The sequence below is a fragment of the Macaca mulatta genome, chromosome 10, assembly GCF_049350105.2.
Source record: "Macaca mulatta isolate MMU2019108-1 chromosome 10, T2T-MMU8v2.0, whole genome shotgun sequence".
In the NCBI taxonomy this organism is placed as follows: Eukaryota; Metazoa; Chordata; class Mammalia; order Primates; family Cercopithecidae; genus Macaca; species Macaca mulatta.
This window is the reverse complement of record NC_133415.1, coordinates 33,281,169-33,302,763: the sequence shown is the minus strand read 5'-3', so window position 1 is coordinate 33,302,763 and position 21,595 is coordinate 33,281,169. Positions and strand designations below refer to the sequence as shown.

The window sequence follows — 21,595 nt, the reverse complement described above, 5'->3', positions numbered from 1 at the left end:
GGGGCTGCCTGGAATTTAGGCTGTTTCAGAGCTGACTGTTTTGAGACCCAAATGCACCCTGAACACAGGAAAAAGGGCTCATTATCTTGTTATCTACCCTTTGCAGTTACCTACAGATGAGAGACCAACCAAAAGAGGGGATTTAGGGCTCCTGTGCATGAGGTGATGTATTGCTTGGCTGAAAAATATACCCATGCCTTTTAGTAATGATTTCTTTTCTTTCTTTTTTTTTGAGATGGAGTCTCGCTCTGTCTCCCAGGCTGGAGTGCAGTGGCATGATCTCGGCTCACTGCAACCTCCGCCTCCCAGGTTCAAGTGATTCTCCTACCTCAGCTTCCTGAGTAGCTGGGATTACAGGCGAACACCATGACACCCAGCTAATTTTTGTATTTTTAGTAGAGATGGGGTTTCACCATGTTGGCCAAGCTGATTTGAACTCCTGACCTCACATGATTTGCCTGCCTAGGCCTCCCAAAGTGCTGAAATTACAGGTGTGAGCCACCATGCCCGGCCTTAGTAATGATTTCTAAGCTTTCCATCACTGATATCTAACAAAGTTTAGCCCCTCACTTAATTTCCTATTATAATGGGGCCAAATTCAATGAACATGCCAAAATTACCATAAAGCATGTTTGAAACTGCCCCTTGGCCAATATGTAAAAATAGTTCCAAACATTTCTGCCGGACCAACGTGGTAAAATGTGTGTCTTCTGGGTACAGGTGCAAACCCTCTAATTCCTCCAGCTAAGTCCATGTGTTCTCTCTCATGTGCTGCACCTCCTCTTGGGTACAGTCCACAGCATGGAAGGAGAGAAAGGCTTCCCTGCCCACAGCTTCCCTACACTCCCTTCCAGCTCCTTGACTCTGGGTGGAACCATCTGCTGGAAACCCACCCTGCAGCACCTGGCCCGAGGACCTAAAGCTCATAAAGTCACTCTCTAAGTGCTGCCTGGGGAGGCCTGGTTGGAGGGAGGCCCTGTTCTGGGGTGAAGACGACAGGGGGCTGGGCTCTGTGGAATGCTACATTCTGTCACTATATATACACCTTGGTGTCCTAGCATGAAGAACAGCTCTGTCTTTCCAAATAGAACCATGTAACATTGCAAAAGATGCTGGCTGCAGCAGAAGGGCAATACTACCAATAACAGTTTCAAATGGTGTGGGCTTTCTTACTTGCCCACAGTGTACTTTCTCCTTAACCTAGCTGAATTCCTTTGACGAGAAAATGGGCCTAATAACTACATGATTGCTTTAGAAGCTTAAACCACTCTCATTCCCTTTTTTCAGATAAGAAAAATACTGACAGAGCCCTTGCCTCTGGGGCTGGGCTTTGCCCACTGTACCACCTGCCACTCTCGATGCTCAACAAGCTTGGGGATACAAACTTATTTTAATATTAACCCAATAAACAGAAATTAGAATGATAAACCTGCTGCCAAAATATTTACAGAGAGCACACTAAAGCCATAAAAGGATTTTGATTTTATCCATTTAGATAACACATTATAACTATACATTTTAAACAGCATTGCATCTGTACTGAAAAATAGCAAGTATTCCCTCTACAGTTAAATGGACAGCAGGAGAAGAGCAAGGTGCCAGGACTGCTAAGTTTTCCCTTTCATTATTCCATAAACATACCTTGTCCTCCAGTTGCGAACTTGGTCCCGTCAGGGTGAATATCAACTGAAAAAATCGGCTTGCCTGGAAACAAAGAAAAAAAAAATACAATATCTAAATTGGCTTTTATTCATTGAAGAGTATCAAACTCAACAGATTCAGTTAAAGTCTAAACTGCTAGAAGATTCTCCAAACATTAGACTGCTGAAAGTCCAACAGTGGGAGGAAGCATTCCATCACTGAGAATGGCTGAGCCCACAGGATGCCTGGGCATTTGTCTGCCATCTTGCAGGGATGTGTGTTTGTAAAGGCTATGAGCTGTTCATGATTAAAGTTCTGAGTCACAGGTACTTAGTGAAAAGGGCACACAGCTATAACTCCAGACATCTCCCTATTGTGCAGATCTGCACTTGACTGGCAGCCTGGACAGAAGGAGCACTATTTGTCTTTTCTGGCTGACAGCTGAGCAGGACCAGGGCTGGCTGCAACCAAGGAGCATTTCTTCACTTGTCATACTTCTGCTTCCAAACAGCCCTCTTTTGTTTGTGCTGTGAAGTTCACATACAGTCTGCCATCTCAGCATCTCCTCTGGCTGAACTTCCTTCACAGTTTGTATTCTATGTTAAATTAGCTGTTCAATTCCTCCAGGAGAAAGGACTGTGGCTATTAGTTCTGAGGCTTGCACTAGGATCCCATGAAGCTAGCTGGCTGGCTGGGTGGGTGGATCAGACTGGCAAAAGCACTGTAGGAGCTTGAAACCCAGCAGACCATAGAAGGGACTCACGCCTGGAGGGCATTTGTCCAGCTCCCTGCTTCTAGGACAAAGGTACAAGAGCTACAAGTAGTATGTCAGTTGCTGTTGAGTTCATCACATCTTCTCCCTCTGGCGTAGTACCCAGTGCATGGTAGCGCAGCAATATTTGTTCGGTGGCAAAGGAGATACATGACAATGAACTAAGCATCAGCAATTGCTGATATAGATGGGCTGCTGCCAAGAGTCTCTTAATTGAACATGTTCTGTCTCTGTCACCCAAGAGACGGCAATGTGGATACAGTACCAGAGTCACCAGCCCTAGAATCACTTAGCAAGTACTGGGGTCAGGGGTGTGTGGAATTGAACATGTTCTGTCTCTGTCACCCAAGAGGCGGCAATGTGGATACAGTACCAGAGTCACCAGCCCTAGAATCACTCAGCAACTACTGGGGTCAGGGGTGTGTGGGCAGGCAGTGGCTGCCTGAGAACTGTGAAGTCCTGCCAGGGCTCCCATGCAAGTGTTGAAAATTAAATGCTGATGCCCAAAAGGCACTGCCCAGCATGGGACCCAGGCAGCACCCTGCTGTGGAGAGCCGTAGCCGTGCAGTCAAATCAAGCATGAACTTGAGAGAAAATACACTTTCCTTCTTACTGGTCATTATGTAGTACAGGTTGAGTATCCCTTATCTGAAACACCTGGGACCCGTTTTAACCAAAGGGAAATGACAGAAGCAATGTTGCTCCAGTTCCAGGTGTAGGCCTAAAGAGTCTAGCAGTTCAACTTTGGCTCTCTGGAGAAATCTAGTTGCCATGTGCGAAGTTCAAGTACCCTGAGACCACTATGTTTTGAAGAGGCCCAAACTGGCCACATGTAGAGCATCAAAGAGCCCGGACAAGTGAGAATCAAGGCCACAGACACAGGCCTGGTGAGGTGTTCTATCCCCAAGCTATTCGAGCCATCCCAGCAGATTCCATAGAGCCAAGATGAGCTGGACCTGCTGAGTCCTGACAAGCTGCAGAACTATGAGCAAATAATAAAACTGTTATTGTTTTAAGCCAGCAAATTTAGGGGTTTGTCATATAAGAGATAACCCAAAATGCCAATTCATTTGCTTTTCTGCTTAAGCCAACTTTAGCTGGGCATTTGTCATTTTAACAAAAAATATTCTAGCTGACAGCCTTGGTCTTGACAGGCAATCAGGGCGGAACATTCCCCTCCCCTTGGAGTGCTTTTCAGTTCCATAAGTCTGTGAGACATTGTATGATATGAGTCCCCTCAAGAAGCACATCAGAAACCCTTACCTGCAAGTCACAGTTCCCCCGACTACCCAAGAGCACACACAGGCTGAGCCAGGCTCAGCTGCACAGGTACCAATTAGAGCCTGTGCGCTTTAGATCATGCCCACTCACAGCATCGACTGCATGTTTTCTCACTCAGTCTCTGTTTGCAGATTTCTACTATGTGCCAGGCATTAAGCTAAGCAATGAGAAAGTAAAGATATATAATCATACAAACTCCCCTAGTAAGATGTCCGCTGATGGACACTTCACAAGTAGAAAGCCACCTGACTCATTCAGCCTCGGGCTTCCTGTAAATATAATAACTGAATTGGGTCCCAAAGGTTGAGTAAGAGTTAGCCAGAAGATCGGGTGAGGGAGAGGGATTTCAGGCTGAGGGGATGCACAGCATGGAATCAAGAAATAGGCTGATGTGCTGCTGCAGAGCAGAGTGCAGGTAGGGTATGAGAAAGAAGAGGAGACAGAGATGGCCAGGGCTCAGCAAGCATCAGTAAGGAGCTCAGACATTTCTCTAATGGTACTTTTAAGGCAGGGTAATTCCAAGGTCATATTCACATTCAGGCTCCACAATAGCAGTGTGGAAAATGGGGGTGGGGGCCTCCAGGCTCCAGGGGAAGGCAGGGATGGAGGCTGGCAACAGGTTTTGGTTTTGGCATTAAACATCATGGGCTGAATCTTCAGCCCTGCCACTTACCCAGCTGCAAAGCCTTGAGATTTTATTTTTTATTTTATTTTATTATTTTGAGATGGAGTCTCGCTCTGTTGCCTAGGCTGGAGTGCAGTGGTGCGATCTTGGCTCACCGCAACCTCTGCCTCCCAGGTTCAAGCAATTCTCCTGCCTCAGCCTCCCGAGTAGCTAGGACTACAGTCGCACGCCACCACGTCTGGCTAATTTTTGTATTTTGTATTTTTGTATTTTTAGTAGTTGTTGGTCAGGCTGGTTTTGAACTCCTGACCTCAGGTGAGCCACCTGCCTCGGCCTCCCAAAGTGCTGGGATTACAGGCATGAGCCACCACGCCTGGCCACACCCATTTCTCAATCTGCAAAAATGTGGAGGACACATTCACCATTACAAGCACCTTGTGAGACAGATTAAGATGCTGTGTCACGTTACTTCTAAGATGCATCCATTTCACACGATGAGGACACACCTTGGTGGAAGGCGTGCCTGGTTTGTTGGCACCATGTTTCCTTTCTTAGTGTTGTGCAGTAAATGAGATGAAATATGGTAGGGGACCTACACAGACACCAGCGCAGTGCTGGCTCCCCACCTCCTTACAGCACTAGACCTTTCCGTCCCAAGGAAAGCAGTCACTCACATTCCATCATTGGGAATGAACCTCTTCTTTTTTTTTTTATTTTTTTTCGAGGCAGAGTTTCACTCTGTGACCCAGTCTAGAGTGCAGTGGCACGATCTTGGCTCACTGCAAACTCCGCCTCCAGGGTTCACACCATTCTCCTGCCTCAGCCTCCTGAGTACCTGGGACTACACGTGCCTGCCACCAGGCCCGGCTAATTTTTGTGTTTTTAGTAGAGACGGGGTTTCACCGTGTTAGCCAGGATGGTCTCGATCTCCCGACTTCATGATCCAGCCGCCTCGGCCTCTCAAAGTGCTGGGATTACAGGCGTGAGCCACCGCGCCCGGCCAGGAATGAACCTCTTCTAAAGGGGTCTTTGAGGTGGAGCTGAGGAAAGGGACCTTCTGGCCGAGCTAGTTAGAAAACTCTTCCTGCGGCACCGCATGATAACGACAAAGATGAGTTCCCAACTACCTCCAGTGTCTGGACTTTCTTTGTAATAGAGACAGAAAGAAAAGACAAATTAACACACCCTAGACTCTGGAGACACCAAGCAATCACCTATCCTTAGATCAACCCCAGATCAGAATGTTGTCCCTGCACACCTAATACAGAGCCAATATAGTCAGTCACTGTCTACTGTCTGGGGGTTTGCTGATTTGACAAGAGCAGCATGAATGCTTCCCATCTGGCAGGGAATAAAGAATACATTAAGGAAGCTGGGATTATGACAGGGCATGCTTGGGTAGAATCGTACCCTCCTTCACACCAGGGGAAAGATTCCTAGAAGAGGACTAAACATGGGAACTTAAACTCTGAGCAGAGAGAGGTGGCCAGAGGCAAAGCAAAGAGGGCACAATGGAGAGCGCTGGCCCTTCCCTCTCAGCAGACCTTCGGCTTGGCTCCAGAAAGTCTCTGGGCTTTTATGCTCTGATAGTTCATTGGGTAGAGCTGACTGGAACACATGTGCATACGTCCTTTTGGAATGAAGCTTGGGAAAGTTGAGGCCTTTGCCCAGTGAATGTTGCTCCTGGGAACACTTTTCCTGTACCGCCCAGCAGAACTTGGTTTTAACCAATGTTGACAAATATAGAATTAAAAATAAGAAAATGTTTGAAACATTTATTAAATGAAACAGTTACAAAACAATACTAAAATATAAGGTGGGTCTGGTCACGGTGGTTCCCGCCTGTAATTCCAGCACTTGGGAGGCTGAGGCAGGTAGATCACTTGAGGTCAGGAGTTTGAGAACAGCCTGGCCAACATGGCGCACCACTGAACTCCAGCCTGGGTGACAGAGTAAGACTCTGTCTCAAAAAAACAAAACAAAACAAAAAATATATAAGGTAACGGCCGGGCGCGGTGGCTCATGCCTGTAATCCCAGCACTTTGGGAGGCCGAGGCGGGCGGATCACAAGGTCAGGAGATCGAGACCACGGTGAAACCCCGTCTCTACTAAAAATTACAAAAAATTAGCCGGGCGCGGTTGTGGGCGCCTGTAGTCCCAGCTACTCGGGAGGCTGAGGCAGGAGAATGGCGTGAACCCGGGAGGCGGAGCTTGCAGTGAGCCGAGATCGCGCCACTGCACTCCAGCCTGGGCTGGGCGACAGAGCGAGACTCCGTCTCAAAAAATATATATATATATATAAGGTGGGTGCAAACAACACAAACTTACTTACTTATTCATTTATTTTGAGACAAATTCTCACTCTGTCACCCAGGCTGGAGTGCAGCGGCACAATCTTAGCTCATTGCAACCTCTGCCTCCCAAGTTCAAGCGATTCTCCTGCCTCAGCCTCCGAAGTAGCTGGGACTATAGGTGTGTGCCACCATGCCTAGCTAAAAAGTGCCGGAATTACAGGCTTGAGCCACCCCGCCCAGCCGCAAACAACATAATCTTAAATGTAGAAAACTCTAAAGATTCCACAGAAAAACTATTAGTGCTAATAAATGAATTCAGCTAAGTTGCAGATAAAAAAATCAACAAACAAAAGTCATCTGCATTTCTATACACCAACAATGAGCAATCTGAAAGGGAAATTAAGAAAACAATTCAATTTACAACAGAATCAAAATGAATAAAATTTGTAGGAATAAACTTAGCCAAGGAGGCGAAAGACTTGTATACTGAAACTATAAAACATTGCTGAAGGAAATCAAAGACACAAATAAGTGAAAAAACAGTATGTATGTACTCATGGACTAGAAGATTTAATAACTTTAAGATGTTAGGCTGGGAGCAGTGGCTCATGCCTGTAATCCCAGCACTTTGGGAGGCTGAGGTGGGCGGATCACATGAGGGCGGGAGTTCGAGACCAGCCTGACCAACATGGAGAAACCCTATCTCTACTAAAAATACAAAAATTAGCCGGGCATGGTGGCACATGCTTGTAATCCCAGTGACTTGGGAGGCTGAAGCAGGAGAACTGCCTGAACCTGGGAGGCAGAGGTTGCAGTGAGCTGAGTTTGTGCCATTGCACTCCAGCCTGGGCAACGAGTGAAACTCCGTCTCAAAAAAAAAAAAAAAAAAAAAAAGTCAAAACTCCTAAAAGTAATTTGTAGGTTTAATGCAATGCCTGTGAAAATCCCAATGGTACTTTCTGCAGAAATAAAAAAAAAAATTCCATCCCAAAATTCACATGTAATCTTAAGGGACCCTGAACAGTCAAAAGAATCTTCAAAAAGTACAAAGTTGGGGATCTCACACTTCCTTCTTTCAAAACTTACTACAAAGCTACAGTAATCAGAACAGTGAAGTACAGGCATAGACAGACACCCAGAAAAACAGAATACAGAGCCCAGAAATAAGCCCTTCTGTATATGGTCAAATGATTTTGACAAGGGGCCAAGACCATTCAATGGGGAAAGAACAGTCTCCTTCACAAATGGTACTGTGAAAACTGCACATGCAAAAGAATGAAGTTAGATCCCTATCTCGTACCATATACAATTAACCCAAAATGGATCAAAGACCTGCATATATATCTTAGAAGGAAACACAGGGGAAAAGCTTCACAAGATTGGATTTGGCAGTAATATTTTTTTCTTTTTTCTTTCTTTCTTTCTTTTTTTGAGACAGCACCTCATTCTGTCACCCAGGCTGGAGTGCAATGGTATGATCTTGGCTTACTGCAGCCTCGACCTCCCAGGCTCAAGCAATCCTCCCACCTCAGTCCCCTGAGTAGTTGGGGACTGAGTGCACCACCATGCCTGGCTAATTTTTGTATTTCTTGTAGAGATGGGGTTTCACCATGTTGCCCAGACTGGTCTCAAACTCCTGAGCTCAAGCGATCTGCTACCTTGACGTCCCAAAGTGCTAGGATTACAGGCGTGCACCACTGCATCTGACCATGGATTTGGCAATAATTTCTTAGATATGAGACCAAAGGCACAGGCAATAAAAGAAAAATAAACTGAACTTTATCAAAATTTAAAACTTTTGTGCATCAAAGGAAAATATCAACAGAATAAAAAGGCAACCCATAGAATCGGAGAAATATCTGCAAATTACATATCTGATAAGGGATTAATGTCCAGAATATATAGAGAAATCCTAAAACTCAACAACAACTAAAACTTCTCAACAACATGACTCAAAATTGGGCAAATAACTTCAACAGGCATTTCTCCAAAGAAAATATATAAATGAGGCAGGGTGCGAGGGCTCACATCTGTAATCCCAGAACTTTGGGAGGCTGAGGCGGGTGGATCGGCTGAGGCGGGTGGACCACCTGAGGTAAGGAATTCAAGACCAGCCTGGCCAACATGGTGAAACCCTGTCTCTTCTAAAACTACAAAAATTTGCCGAGCATGGTGGTGGGTGCCTGTAGTCCCAGCTACTCTGGAGGCTGAAGCAGGAGAATTGCTTGAACCCAGGGCGCAGAGGTTGCAGTGAGCTGAGATCGTGCCAATGCACTCCAGCCTGGGCGACAGTGTGAGACTCCATCTTGAGAAAAAAAAAAAAAAAAAAGATATACAAATGACCAACAAGCACATGAAAAGATGTCAACATCACTAATCAGTAGAAAAATGCAAGTCAAAACCCCAATTACGTACCACCTCACATCCATTAAGATGGCTACTGATGGCTGGGTGCAGTGGCTCATGCTTGTAATTTCAGCACTTTTGGGAGGCTAAGGTGGGCGGATCAAGAGGTCAAGAGATCAAGACCATCCTGGCCAACATGGTGAAAGCCCATCTCTACTAAAAATAAAAAATTAGCTGGGCACGGTGGCGTGTGCCTGTAGTCCCAGCTACTCAGGAGGCTGAGGCAGGAGAATCATTTGAACCTGGGAGGTGGAGGTTGCAGTGAGCCAAGATCCCACCACTGCACTCCAGCCTGGCGACACAGTGAGACTCTGTCTCAAAAAAAAAAAAAAAAAAAAAAAAAAAAAAAAAAAAAAAAAAAAAGATGGTTACTAACAAAAAACCTCAGGAAAGAAGTGTTGGTGAGGGTGTACAGAAATTATAACCCTTGTTAAAAATACAATTACCATGTGATCTGGCAATTATACTTCTGGGTATATAACCAAAAGAAAGAAGGGTCTTGAAGAGCTATTTGTACACCCATGTTCATAGCAGCACTATTCACTACAGTAAAGAAGTGGAAGCAACCCAAGTGTCCCTTGACCAATGAACGGATGAACAAAATGTGGTATATCCATACAATGGAATATTATTTAGCCTTAAAAAGGAAAGTAGTTCTGATGCACACTACAATGTGGATGAACCTCAAAGACACTATGGTAAGTGAAAAAAGACAAATATTGTAGGATTCCACTTATATGAGCTATCTACAAATAGTCAAATTCATAGAAACACATAGTAGAATGGTGGTTGCCAGGGTCTGAGTTGAGGGGAAAACAGGGAGTTGTTGCTTAACTAGTATAAAGGTTTGCAAGATGAAAATGTTCCGGAGATTGGTTGGACAATAATGTGAATTGTGACAGTACTGAATTACATACTTAAAAATGATCAAGATAGTAAATTTTATATTGTGTGTATTTGACCACAATTTTTAAAATGCTAATAAAAACCAAACAAAACCAAAATAAAAATAAATAAAATGGAGGAGTGTAGGAGGGAGGTGGGTATAATTATAAAAATTGTAGGCGGGGTGCAGTGGCTCACGCCTGTAATCCCAACACTTTGGGAGGCTGAGGCAGGCGGATCATGAGGTCAGGAGATCAACACCATCCTGGCTAACATGGTGAAACCCTGTCTCTACTAAAAATACGTAAAAAAATTAGCCGGGCATGGTGGTGGCAGGCACCTGTAGCCCCAGCTACTCAGGAGGCTAAGGCAGGAGAATGGCATGAACCCAGGAGGCAGAGCTTGCAGTGAGCCAAGATCACGCCACTGCACTCCAGCCTGGGCAACAGAGCGAGACTCCGTCTCAAAAAAATAAAAAATATATAAAAATTGTTGGAACTGTTCAGCATCTCGACTGCAGTGGTAGATACATGAACCTGCACAGGTGACAAAATTGTATAGAATTAAACATACACATGTACAAATAAGTACAAATAAAACTGGGGAAATAAATTTTAAAAAATAGGTAGCATATGTCAATGTCAACTACAGTTTTGCAAAATGTTACCATTGGGAGAAACTGGGCAAAGGCCAGAAGTGCCTTCTCAGTATTTCATACAATTGGGTGTGAATCTATAATCATCTCGATAAGAAATAAACACACACACACACAAGGCCTGTTTTTAAAAAACGATATATACATGTGTGTACTAACATATAAGGCAGTAGAGGTAAATATCCAAACACCAGAGGTTAGGTCATAATAAAAATGATTCTTTTCACGTGCAGGTGACAATATGCACACTCTATAAGCAGCAATCCCTCTGGAGAAACTCATCAGCGAAACACACTAATGTGACCTATATGCAAGTAACTCCTATGGCTGACTGCCTTCTAGACACCTCACCCTGATCTTCTCTATAACGGTCTGATCTTTCCACCAAACCTTCTCTACCCACTGTCTGCCCCAACACAGTTAAGGCCAGACCTTGAGAGGAGAGGCCAACAATCCTTGCACAATAGCCACCCCACCCCCACAACTTTTCTGACCTCATCTCCTACTAACCCCCACCATCACTGGTCCTACTCTTTTCTTGGACTGTACCAGGTGCACTCCTATCTTGGGCCTTGTACCGACTCTTCCTTGCCTCCTTCAGGTCTTTGCTCAATGTCACCCTCACACTGAGGTCTACCCTAACAACTCTGATTTAAAGGATTACTTCCCCAACACGGCACAACAAATCCCCTTAGTCCTGATCTACTTGTTTCCTCGGGAATTTCTTACATACTAATTTCCTTTATTGTATCTGTCTACTCTGCCCACTAGAATGTAAACTCCAGTAAGTAGATCGGCTGTTTTGTCTGTTTTATTCACTAATTCATCTTCAGGACCCAGAGCTGTGGCTTGGCACATAACAGGCACAACAATAAATACTTGTTGCTGTTGAATGGCTAGAGAAAGCTCATGACAGAAGCGCTGCATTCAAACACACCTTCAGTATCACCTGTGTAACAATCTTTGGAAGGCAGGCTCCTGATCTCCTGCTGTAGGGACTCAGATTTCACCAACTGCCTGCAGGTGGGAAGCACACCCTTGGCTGGTTCACAGAGTCATCTGCTGCTGTTATCTCTACCACTTTCGACCACAAAAACTATCCCTATCTTCTTTAGTAAGCACAACACAATGATATCTCATAGGTGTCAGATGCCTAAGAGACTGAAAACAGCACAGGAAGGAAGCTGTTGCACCATACAACCATTGTGTGTGTGTGTGTGTGTGTGTGTGTGTGTGCGCGCGCGCGCGCGCGCATACCACAAACTAAAGTGGAAAAATGTCACAGGTATATCATGTAGGAGACCTTAATCACTTCTCCTGAAGCATCTGCCAACGTATGATCAACAAAGTTTTGAGACTGGGCACAGTGGCTCACTCCTGTAATCCCAGCACTTTGGGAGGCCAAGGCAGGCAGATGACTTGCTCTGAGGAATTCGAGAGAATTTGTAGAGATGGTGAACCCCATCTATTCAAAACAAAACAAACAAATTCAAAACAAAACACAAAAATTACCCAGGAGTGGTGGTGCAAGCCTGTAGTCCCAGCTACTCAGGAGGTTGAGGCAGGAGGATCTATTGAGCCCAAGAGGTTGAGGCTGCAGTGAGCCGTGATCACGTCACTGCACTCCAGCCTGAGCAACAAAAAGAAACTGCCTCAAAAAAAAAAAAAAAAAAGAAAAGAAAAAAAAAAGTTTTGGTAAAAGGCATTTCTGTTTCTTTATACTTCTTTCCCCTCTCATTTTGCGGAACAGAGGTATTCCCTAAAAACTATCTGCACGGGAGGACTACTCGAGCCCAGGAGCTCAAGGCTGCCATGAACTAAGGTCATGCCACTGCACTCCATCCTGAGCTACAAAGACCTTGTCTCTTAAAAAAAAGTTATCTGCAAGGGTACAATGTATATCATGGTTGCACTAAAAGCCCAGACTTCACCACTAAGCAACATATCCATGTAACAAAACTGCACTTATATCCCTTAAATTTAACAACAAAAAGTTATCTGCAAAATGTACTCCTATAAATCTAGTCCCTTCCACCTACTTCCACTAGAAAATTAAAAGCTACATTTCCACAGGGGAAAAATCTGCCAGCTCAACAACAACCACAATTAAGAAGACAACAAACCTACACTACTATTTAAGTGAAAAATGCACAGCAGGCTGGGCGCAGTGGCTCACGCCTGTAATCCCAGCACTTTGGGAGGCCAAGGCAGGTGGATTACCTGAGGTCAGGAGTTCAAGACCAGCCTGGCCAACATGGTGAAACCCCATTTCTACTAAAAATACAAAAAATTAGTTGGGCGTGGTGGCTCGTGCCTGTAATCCCAGCTAATCGGAAGGCTGAGGCAGGAGAATTGTTCAAACCCTGGAGGCAGAGATTGCAGTGAGCTGAGGTCGCACCATTGCACTCCAGCCTGGGCAACAAGAGCAAAACTCCGTCTCAATTAAAAAAAAAAAAAAGCACAGTAACATTTTAGCTATGCCAGTTATCTGTACAATGCAAGGTCTGTAAGGGAGGCTATACACCAAAGACACTGGATTTGCTACGGTGACTGATGGGGATTTGGCTAAAGTCTTAAAAAAATTCAGACAGTTGTATAATGTGTCTTCTAAAATCACAAAATCACCCAGCTGTTTTTTTCCAAATGGTCTGAAAGACCACATTAAAAGTTTTAACAATGTGTTTTCCTTTGTGCATTTTCTAATTTTTCCTAACTTCTTTCACAGTCTTACTGAGCTCAGTAGGCAGCAACTCTGCCCTTAGACTGGAACTCATCCTTCTGTTCTCTCTTATCTCTTTTGTGTATGTGTGCGTGTGTGGATGAGATGGAGTCTTGCTCCGTCACCCAGGCTGGAGTGCAGTGATGTGACCTCGGCTCACTGCAGCCTCCGGCTCCGGGTTTCAAGCAATTCTCCTGCCTCAGCCTCCCGAGTTGCTGGGACTACAGGTACACACCACCACACCTGGCTAATTTTTGTATTTTCAGTAGAGACGGGTTTTTGCCATGTTGGCCAGGCTGGTCTCGAACTCCTGACCTCAAGTGATCTGCCTGCCTCAGCCTCTCAAAGTGCTGGGATTACAGGTGTGAGCCACCGTGCCTGGCCTGTTCTCTTTTATCTCATACCCCATATTTGACACTACCTTCCCAACATACCCATAACTCAGACTTTCTGGAGAGATGCAAATGTTCCTTATCTTTATCAGGGAACAGGTTACAAAGTACATTAATTTGTCAAAATTCAACACATTATACATTTAAGGTCTGGACATTTTATTATGTAAATTATACCTGAAAAGAATGCGTTTTTTATATATATACATAAAAATACATATAAAATATATAACATATGTTATATACATTATATATAATATATATAAAACACACATATAAATATAAACACATATATACATATAATGTATTACATACACATACACACACACACAGTCTCCTCCACCAGCTCCAACCATTTCTCTCCATCACAGCCATCACCATCCTGATCCAGACCATCTCTTGCTTGGATTACTACCAGTAGTTAGCGTTATAACTGGTCTCCTGGCTCCTCTCTCCCCCGGTCCCCCACAACGAATCTAGTCTCCATGTAGCAGTCAGAAAGATCTCTAAAACCCACGTCAGATCACAGTCATCCTCTACTCCCCTTGCAGGGAGAATCAAGGCCTTCTAGTAGCCTACTAGGCTCTCCCAGTCAGTCTGGTATTCTCTCTCTGGCCTCCTCTCTCACAGCTGTTGCCTTGCTCCAACCACAATGACATCCATGCTACTGCTCAAACCCTCCAGGTAAGTTCCAGCTTTTCTTTCTGCCTGGAATGGTCTTCCCTCAGATGGCACCTTCCTCATCTCCATCAGGCCTGCAGTGAATGCTGTGGTATCATGCCCAGGTCCCTACCCTCCAGGGACTAAAGCACATTCCCACAGCTATCTGTGGAGTGTTGGCAGCCCCAACAGCTCCCTGCATAGTCTTTCTCCAGGTCAGACCTGCCCTCAGTGGAAGAACTCCTTTGGCAAGGTCAGGTATCCTTCCCAAAACAGCCTATATCCAGGCTGTGGACACAGGAGTAAAGGGCCTGGGTCCCCCACCCCAACCCAGGACAACTCTAAAGGGCTTCCCCAGCGCCAGAACTCCCAGCAGGGCTGGCTGTGGCTTTCTCTGTGCTTACATCACAGCTTGCCTTCTCCCTCTGTCTGGTCCTGCTTCCCTCCCTCCTTCATTGGTGTGGATTCCAAGAGCCCTCTCCAATAATCCTGCATGCAAAAATCTCCAGCTCAGAATTTGACTCGTGCAACAAGGTCCTTGCTCAAATGCTACCTTTTCACTCAGGCTTTGCCAAAGCATCCCATTTAAACCTGTCTATCCCCGGCCTCTGCCTCATCATTCCTCATCTCTAAGTCTGCTGTTTCTCCAATTCACAGGATCTTGTTTGTGATTCCGCTGTGTCTTACCAGGAAGCTCCCCTCCCACATCTCTTTTCCACTTACACAGGAAACCCCCAGCAGATCCCATCTCAGTCTCACTGGCCAGGATGCATAACAGGCTGCTCCTCAAGAGCCTGGCATGTTGCTTGGTTCACTGCTGTTTTAAGAGCTGAAAACACACACACACACACGCGCGCGCGCGCACACACACACACACACATGCACACATGCACATACATTTTCAGTTCTTAAAACAGTAGTGAATTTATCAAGTGTCTTTTCTATGTGAGACCTTCTGTTAGAGAATGAAGCAGACCTGGAGTTCGCTCCAATGTAGGTCTATCCCTGGACCTGTCCCTTCTGTCTGGTCGTCACCACAACGGTTTTTGCCAGGGTAGCCTCCCAGGGAATTGGCCTACCCTAGGTTTTTTAATGCATCGAGGCAGATAATGCTTTGAGGAGCAACAAATGTTAATCTAAATGGGTTTTCTTTTTGCCAGGAGTGTTTTAAAACCATTTGCTATCTGTTTCATCCACCTCCTTTCCTAAAATGGAAAGCTCCAGAAGACAGAATCATGTAAATGAACTCCTTGGGTAAGGCTTGGGCAGAGTGTTTCCCCTCATCATTGGAATTGCCAGCAGATTCCACCAGAAAGAGCCAGCCAGGATGAACAAGAAGTTTATGTGCAGCACATCAACTCTACCAGCCAAGGACAACAGACACTGTTAGCTGCCCATCCATTAGTCACTTTCCATCACCAACTTCCAGCACTCAGCACTCCTTCAACATTTACTGAGTGACTACTATGGTGTGTACCAAGTACCATTCCTGGCCCTGGGAAAAGGGCATGAGCAAAGACAAAGTCTGTTTTCCAGGAGCGTATGTTCCCCCGGGGAGGTATCTAATACAACTCCATTTTTATTCAGATATCCACTGTGTCCCTTATGTAAGCCAGTAGGCAACAATGACTGATGCAAGAGAGGGCACATGACCTCGTTGGACCAATCAGGCCAATGGGGAAGACCCAAAGTCCAAGGCTGGGGCACAGACCTCTCCCTTGGGCTTCTCACTGAAAACATTCTCGATACCCCACAACCAGAGAACTCTTGAAAACCAAATGCCAGAGAAGGCTCACCAAGCACACTTCAGGAGAAACCTACCAGGTTAGAAGCCCCAAGGCACTCAGAATGGCTACAGAAGCAGTCAGAGGACAAGCTCCAGGGACCAGACTCCTGGTCCCATGTTGTACCACATGGTTTCTGAAAGCTGTCCTTCTGAGGAGGAAATGGGCTTGAAGTTCTCCAGGACAGAGTGGCCAGTCTCAGCACAGAGGCCAGTGCTTAGCAAATTAGAAAGAGTAAGTCTGGGCTTGGGTTGGAGTCTAAGTGTGACTCTCAACACATCTCCATCACTTCTAGAGGAATCTTGGGGGTGGGGGGTCACCTCATCTCACTCAGCCTGTTTCCATCTGCAAACTGTACTGCTGCAAGTCATAGAGAATTTCAAGGGTAATCCTCTATCATATATAACAAGTCTTGAGATAGGTCAGCTTCAGGGTGCATTAATTTAGCAACTTAAAGAGACATGTCCCTCTGTCTTCCTCTCCTGTAATCAGTGTTGGCCCCATCCTCACGGTCAAAAGCTGGCTTTTACACACAGACCTAGTAAAGTCCAGCAGAAGAGACTGGTCTTTCAAGCATCTCCTCTTATCTAATTACCTAGGAGGTTCCAGCAGACGTCCCCTCCCAGTCTCAAGGGCCGAAATGGCATTACATAGCTGTTCCTCAACAAATCTTTGGCACTTACCCACACACCAGCTTAGGGCTATCAGCAGCTTGGCCTGCAGAAGGCAGACCAAAAAAATTGGGGTTCTGCTAACAAGGAACAAGGCAGGCAATCCTACAATATTTGCAACTCTCCTTTTGTGCTGTTTGACAATATGCACACTGTTCACAATCCCACTCACTTCCAGGTGTTGTTGCTGACTCTGGCAGGATGATAAAATGTACTTTGCATAAATTTTTGGTCCCCAGGGCCCATTCCATACCTCTGGTTCATGTGCTAGATACCTCTGCAGTCCCTAGGCAAACACCCCGGATGAACAGAACATGCTGGCAACCTCTGGGGAAAGGGAGGGGTCAAGCCAGACACAGAGCATCCTCTTCCTGGTCACCAGCAGGACCCAAGATCAGCACAGTGGCAGCAGGTCTCCTACTTGGCTTCAGTGGTCAAGGCCAGAACCTCCCCAGAAGTCCCTCCCAGCTGTGTAACTATGATTCTGCTCATGAAATGAAAATAGCTTTTCAACCACTTCTTAGAGTAAAACAAATGTTTAAGAAAATCCCATTTCCTAGCCTTCATCCATACTCTTTCTCCAGCGTATTAAAGAAAAAAATTCAGAGAGTGGCTGGGCGCGGTGGCTCATACCTGTAATACTAGTACTTTGGGAGGCCAAGGCAGGTGGATCACCTGAGGTCAGGAGTTCGAGACCAGCCAGACCAACATGGCAAAAATATGTATTAAAAATACAAAAATACTAAATACCAAATACTAAAAATACAAAAATTAGCCAGGCGTGGTGGCATGTGCCTGTAATCCCAGCTACTCGGGAGGCTGAGATAGGAGAAACACTCGAACCGGGAGGCGGAAGTTGCCGGGAGGCGGAAGTTGCCGTGAGCCGAGATCATGCCACTGCACTCCAGCCTGGGTGACAGAGCTAGACTGTCTCAAAATAAATAAATAAAATAAATAAATAAGTAAACTCAGAGTGGCCCAAATCTACAGTCACCTGCCTATATGGCCAAGTCCCATTAATTCTACCTTTACCCTGTCTTTAGTGCCTCTCTATTTCTCACCTCCATCACCTGTGACCTCCCTGTCTCCCTGAGCATCTCACCAAGGCTGGAAACTCCTAACTCCTTCAGGGCCTTCCTAAGACACAGGTTGGGTGTTTTATCCAGCTTCCTCAGAAGCCTCAATGCTCTCCTCCCCTAACCCCAAGAAGGAAGTTCAAGCTGCTGGCAAGGCTCTGCCTCCCAGCCCCATTCTCCCTCTTGCCCTGTTTAGCCTCCCTCCTAACATGTTCTATGTCTTTTCCTAAATGCTTTCACCCTCTGGGCCTTTTCTCCTGATGGTCTCATGTGCTGTAGCACCTTCTCTGCCATCACAATTCTAGTCACATCAGGGTTCAGTCCAAGGACACATCCACAAACCCGACTCTGCTGGAGAAGTGCCCTTCCTCCTTGGGCTATCATGCTTATTCCTCTAGCTCCTGTTTCCCCTGCCCTGCATTCTAGAATATGGTTTGTATGTCAATCTCTCATCTATCTTCCACACAGCTTTCCATTCAGAGAGAGCCTTATTTACCCCTGGACCCCCCAGAACTCTTACCTTCTAGGTTCAATGTTTGTTGCATAAATTAGTGAAAAATCCACAGCAAAATCTCACCCAGTTTTCTTCTGACTCTTCAGATGTACTCTGGTTATTTTCCTAAATCAGCCTACTGTCTTCAGGCAAAGGTCAGGAGAGAAATTGCTGAGAGAATCTGCATTTTCTGAGCTATCATATGGAGCAGGTGGGGCAAGAATTATTGACTTCATGAACAGATTAGGAAAAGAGATGGAAAAACTTTTCGTCACATATCTAGTAAGCAGCAGGGCACAGAGACTCCAGAGCAGGATATCTGATTCCAAAAACAGAAGACAAAATTCTTGTCCTCAAGAAACTTACAGTCTAGTCGTAACTATAAGACAAATACACCAAAAGGCAAATAACTTATTCAGAGCAGGGTTTCTCACCCTTAGCACTATTGATATTTGGGGCTAGACAGTTCTCCATGTGTGGGCTGTCCTGCATGCTATAGGATGTTTAACAGTAGATTTCTCCTCTACCCACTTGATGCCAGCAACACTTACCCTGCCCAACCCTGTTGTGACAACCACAAATGTCTCTAGACATTGCCTTGTAGAATCACTGATTTAGAGCAACTGCCAAGTTTATCTCTCAACCACTGCAATCATATAACCTCACCATTAGGATCCTTTCCCTGACAATTATCAGACATAGGTCTGCAGTGCCCTCCAGCAGCAGGCTGGATCTTACCCACCCACTCCTGACTTTATCATTATACGATTCTGCCTACATTTTCCCTTCAAGCTGAATTATTTAATTTTCATGCTGAGGTCTCAGTAGGACAGCTTCAAATCCTTTTCAGAATGACACAAGGTAGGGGTAAAAATAATCCAGTCGCAGGACAGGAGAAAACACACATCATAAGGTCATGTGATTACTGGGAAATTATCCTGTTCTTGAAAATTTCCCAAATCCCTTTTCATAACACTGCCATCAAAGTGTGAACCAGAGGTCAAAGGTGGACAAGAGTTCTTTCAGTCCTGGCCCTCTTGGTTAGAATGGGCTTCACCAAAGAGCTGAGCGTGAGAGCTGTCTGCCCAAGCATGAATTCCAGAAAAAACTCAGGAGCAAAGGCCCAGAGTTGGGAAGAGTCATGAATCTCAGTGAGATTTTCTAAACATACAAACTCCATATTTCTACAAGCTTTAAAACCAGAAACCTAGTTGTTTTCACTTTCTGACCTTAATCTAACTTAGAAATGAAGCTTATTTTGGTCAATTCTAAAATAAAATATATAGAGAATACTATATCCAAGAACACAAAGTAAAATGTGTATGTATGAACAATACCTGACACACATAACTTCTATATAAATGATAGCTATTATTATATATCTCAATTTAACAATCTTTTATATTTGGTCACAGGATAAAATGGAAGAGGTCAGTTTTATTTTACCAAGGCCCAGAAGTAGAGTTATAAGTCCAAAAATTTACAGCTAGTAAATGATGCAGTTTTGAACCCAGTCTGATTCTACATTCAAGGCTCATTTCACTGCAATGTGACAACTTCAAGATAAACTTATTGATAACCTTAGACAAGTGCTTCTCAACTGGGGGTGATTTTGGCTACCAATGGACATTGGCAATGACTGGAGATATTTTTGATTGATACAACTAGGTGGTGGTTGTGAAGTGCTACTGGCACCTGGTGGGTAGAGGCCAAGGATACTAGAAACATTCCATAACACAGATGACAATCACACAATCTTATGGCCCAAAACGTTAACCTGCTGAAGTTGGGAAACCCTCCCTTAGAGGTTTCTCTATTATCAGCCAAGAAAATGAAGACCATAGCACACCTACACTTCAACAAATACTTCTTTCCCTGTCATAGCTGCCCTCTCTACTTTGAATGGATTCTCTGCCACACCAGAGAAAAATGTTGAGCTCTCTGCTACTTCCCCCTTCAGACTCTCGAAAAACAGAAAAACTATGTTCATGCTGGGTGCAGTGGCTCACGCCTGTAGTCCCAGCTACTCAGGATGCTGAGACAGGAAGATCCCTTGAGCCCAGGCATTTGAGTCTGGGCAACAGTGCAAGATCCCATTTCTATTAAAAAAAAAAAAAAGTTATTTTCATGCTTCATGAGATAGGAGACATGAATACAGTATGAGGAAGCCAGAAAGTGCAATGATGTGCTTTCCAAAAGCAAGCACAATTTTATTGGCCACTACCCACCCCTTAGGCTATTGGCTGAGCAGCCCCTGCTCCCAGCAGCCACCAATACTCCTATAGTCTTTAAAGGCCTGCTCGGCAGTGATTCAGACCAGCATCATTTCTTCCAGGGCAGTGGTAATTTACCTCTGACAGTCCTTCTGAACATTCCATGAAATTTTAAAAGAAAGGAAATTTGACAAAGAACAAGTTTAAAAGAAATTAAATCCCATCCTGCCAGAGTCGTCATATCTTTTTTTTTCCTTTGAGATGGAGTCTCGCTCTGCCAGGCTGCAGTGCAGTGGCGCAATCTCAGCTTACTGCAATCTCTACCTCTCGGGTTCAAGCAATTCTTCTGCCTCAGCCTCCCGAGTAGCTGGGACTACAGGTGCGCGCCACCACACTCAGCTAATTTTCGTATTTTTAGTAGAGATGGGGTTTCACCATATTGGCCAGGGTGGTCTCAATCTCTTGACCTCTTGATCCGCCCACCTCAGCTTCCCAAAGTGCTGGGATTACAGGTGTGAGCCACCATGCCCAACCTCTTTTTATTATTACTTATTATCTCAGATTTCTAAAGCACTTTACAGTTTGGGGAGCGTTTTTGTATCTACGCTCCCAACTGAGTATCACGAGCATACTGTGAAGTGGTTAGAACAGATATTATCATGCTCTGTTCTAGGGCTGTAGAGAGGCCCTCAGCAACAAGGGCCACTGTTGTGCTTGCTCCGCCAGGCTGATGCACTTGGCTGCTGATCTGAGTGTAGTCTCTTATTCATTTGTACCTAGTTCATCACTTAAGCATGTTGACTTACTTATGTTTACACAGAATAAAACTTTTGGCCTACAAAGGAGCTTATCAAAAAGGAATAAGTTACCTGACAGTAGAGGAGAGGCTGGAGAAGGGTAGGCTATTCACATAAACTGATTTAGGTAAAGCATTTTAACATAAAAATTCCATCAGACCTTCACACAGTAAACTAGTTCATAATAACATTTTTCCTTTCCTAATCACAAGCATCATAATTCATAATTAC

General features: G+C 44.9%; 1 protein-coding gene across 23 annotated transcripts in view; it reads right to left on the bottom strand.

The window, feature by feature from the left end:
* The window catches only part of HIRA (histone cell cycle regulator), a 103,783-nt gene that overhangs the window by 79,730 nt on the left and 2,458 nt on the right, over positions 1-21,595 (bottom strand). For all 23 annotated transcript variants that reach the window (XM_077948998.1, XM_077948988.1, XM_077949012.1 and 20 more), the window contains 1 exon segment: positions 1,642-1,704. Coding sequence is in view for 8 of the 23 variants with exons in the window: in XM_077948992.1 (XP_077805118.1) it covers positions 1,642-1,704 (63 nt within the window). In the remaining 15 variants the exon portion in view is untranslated.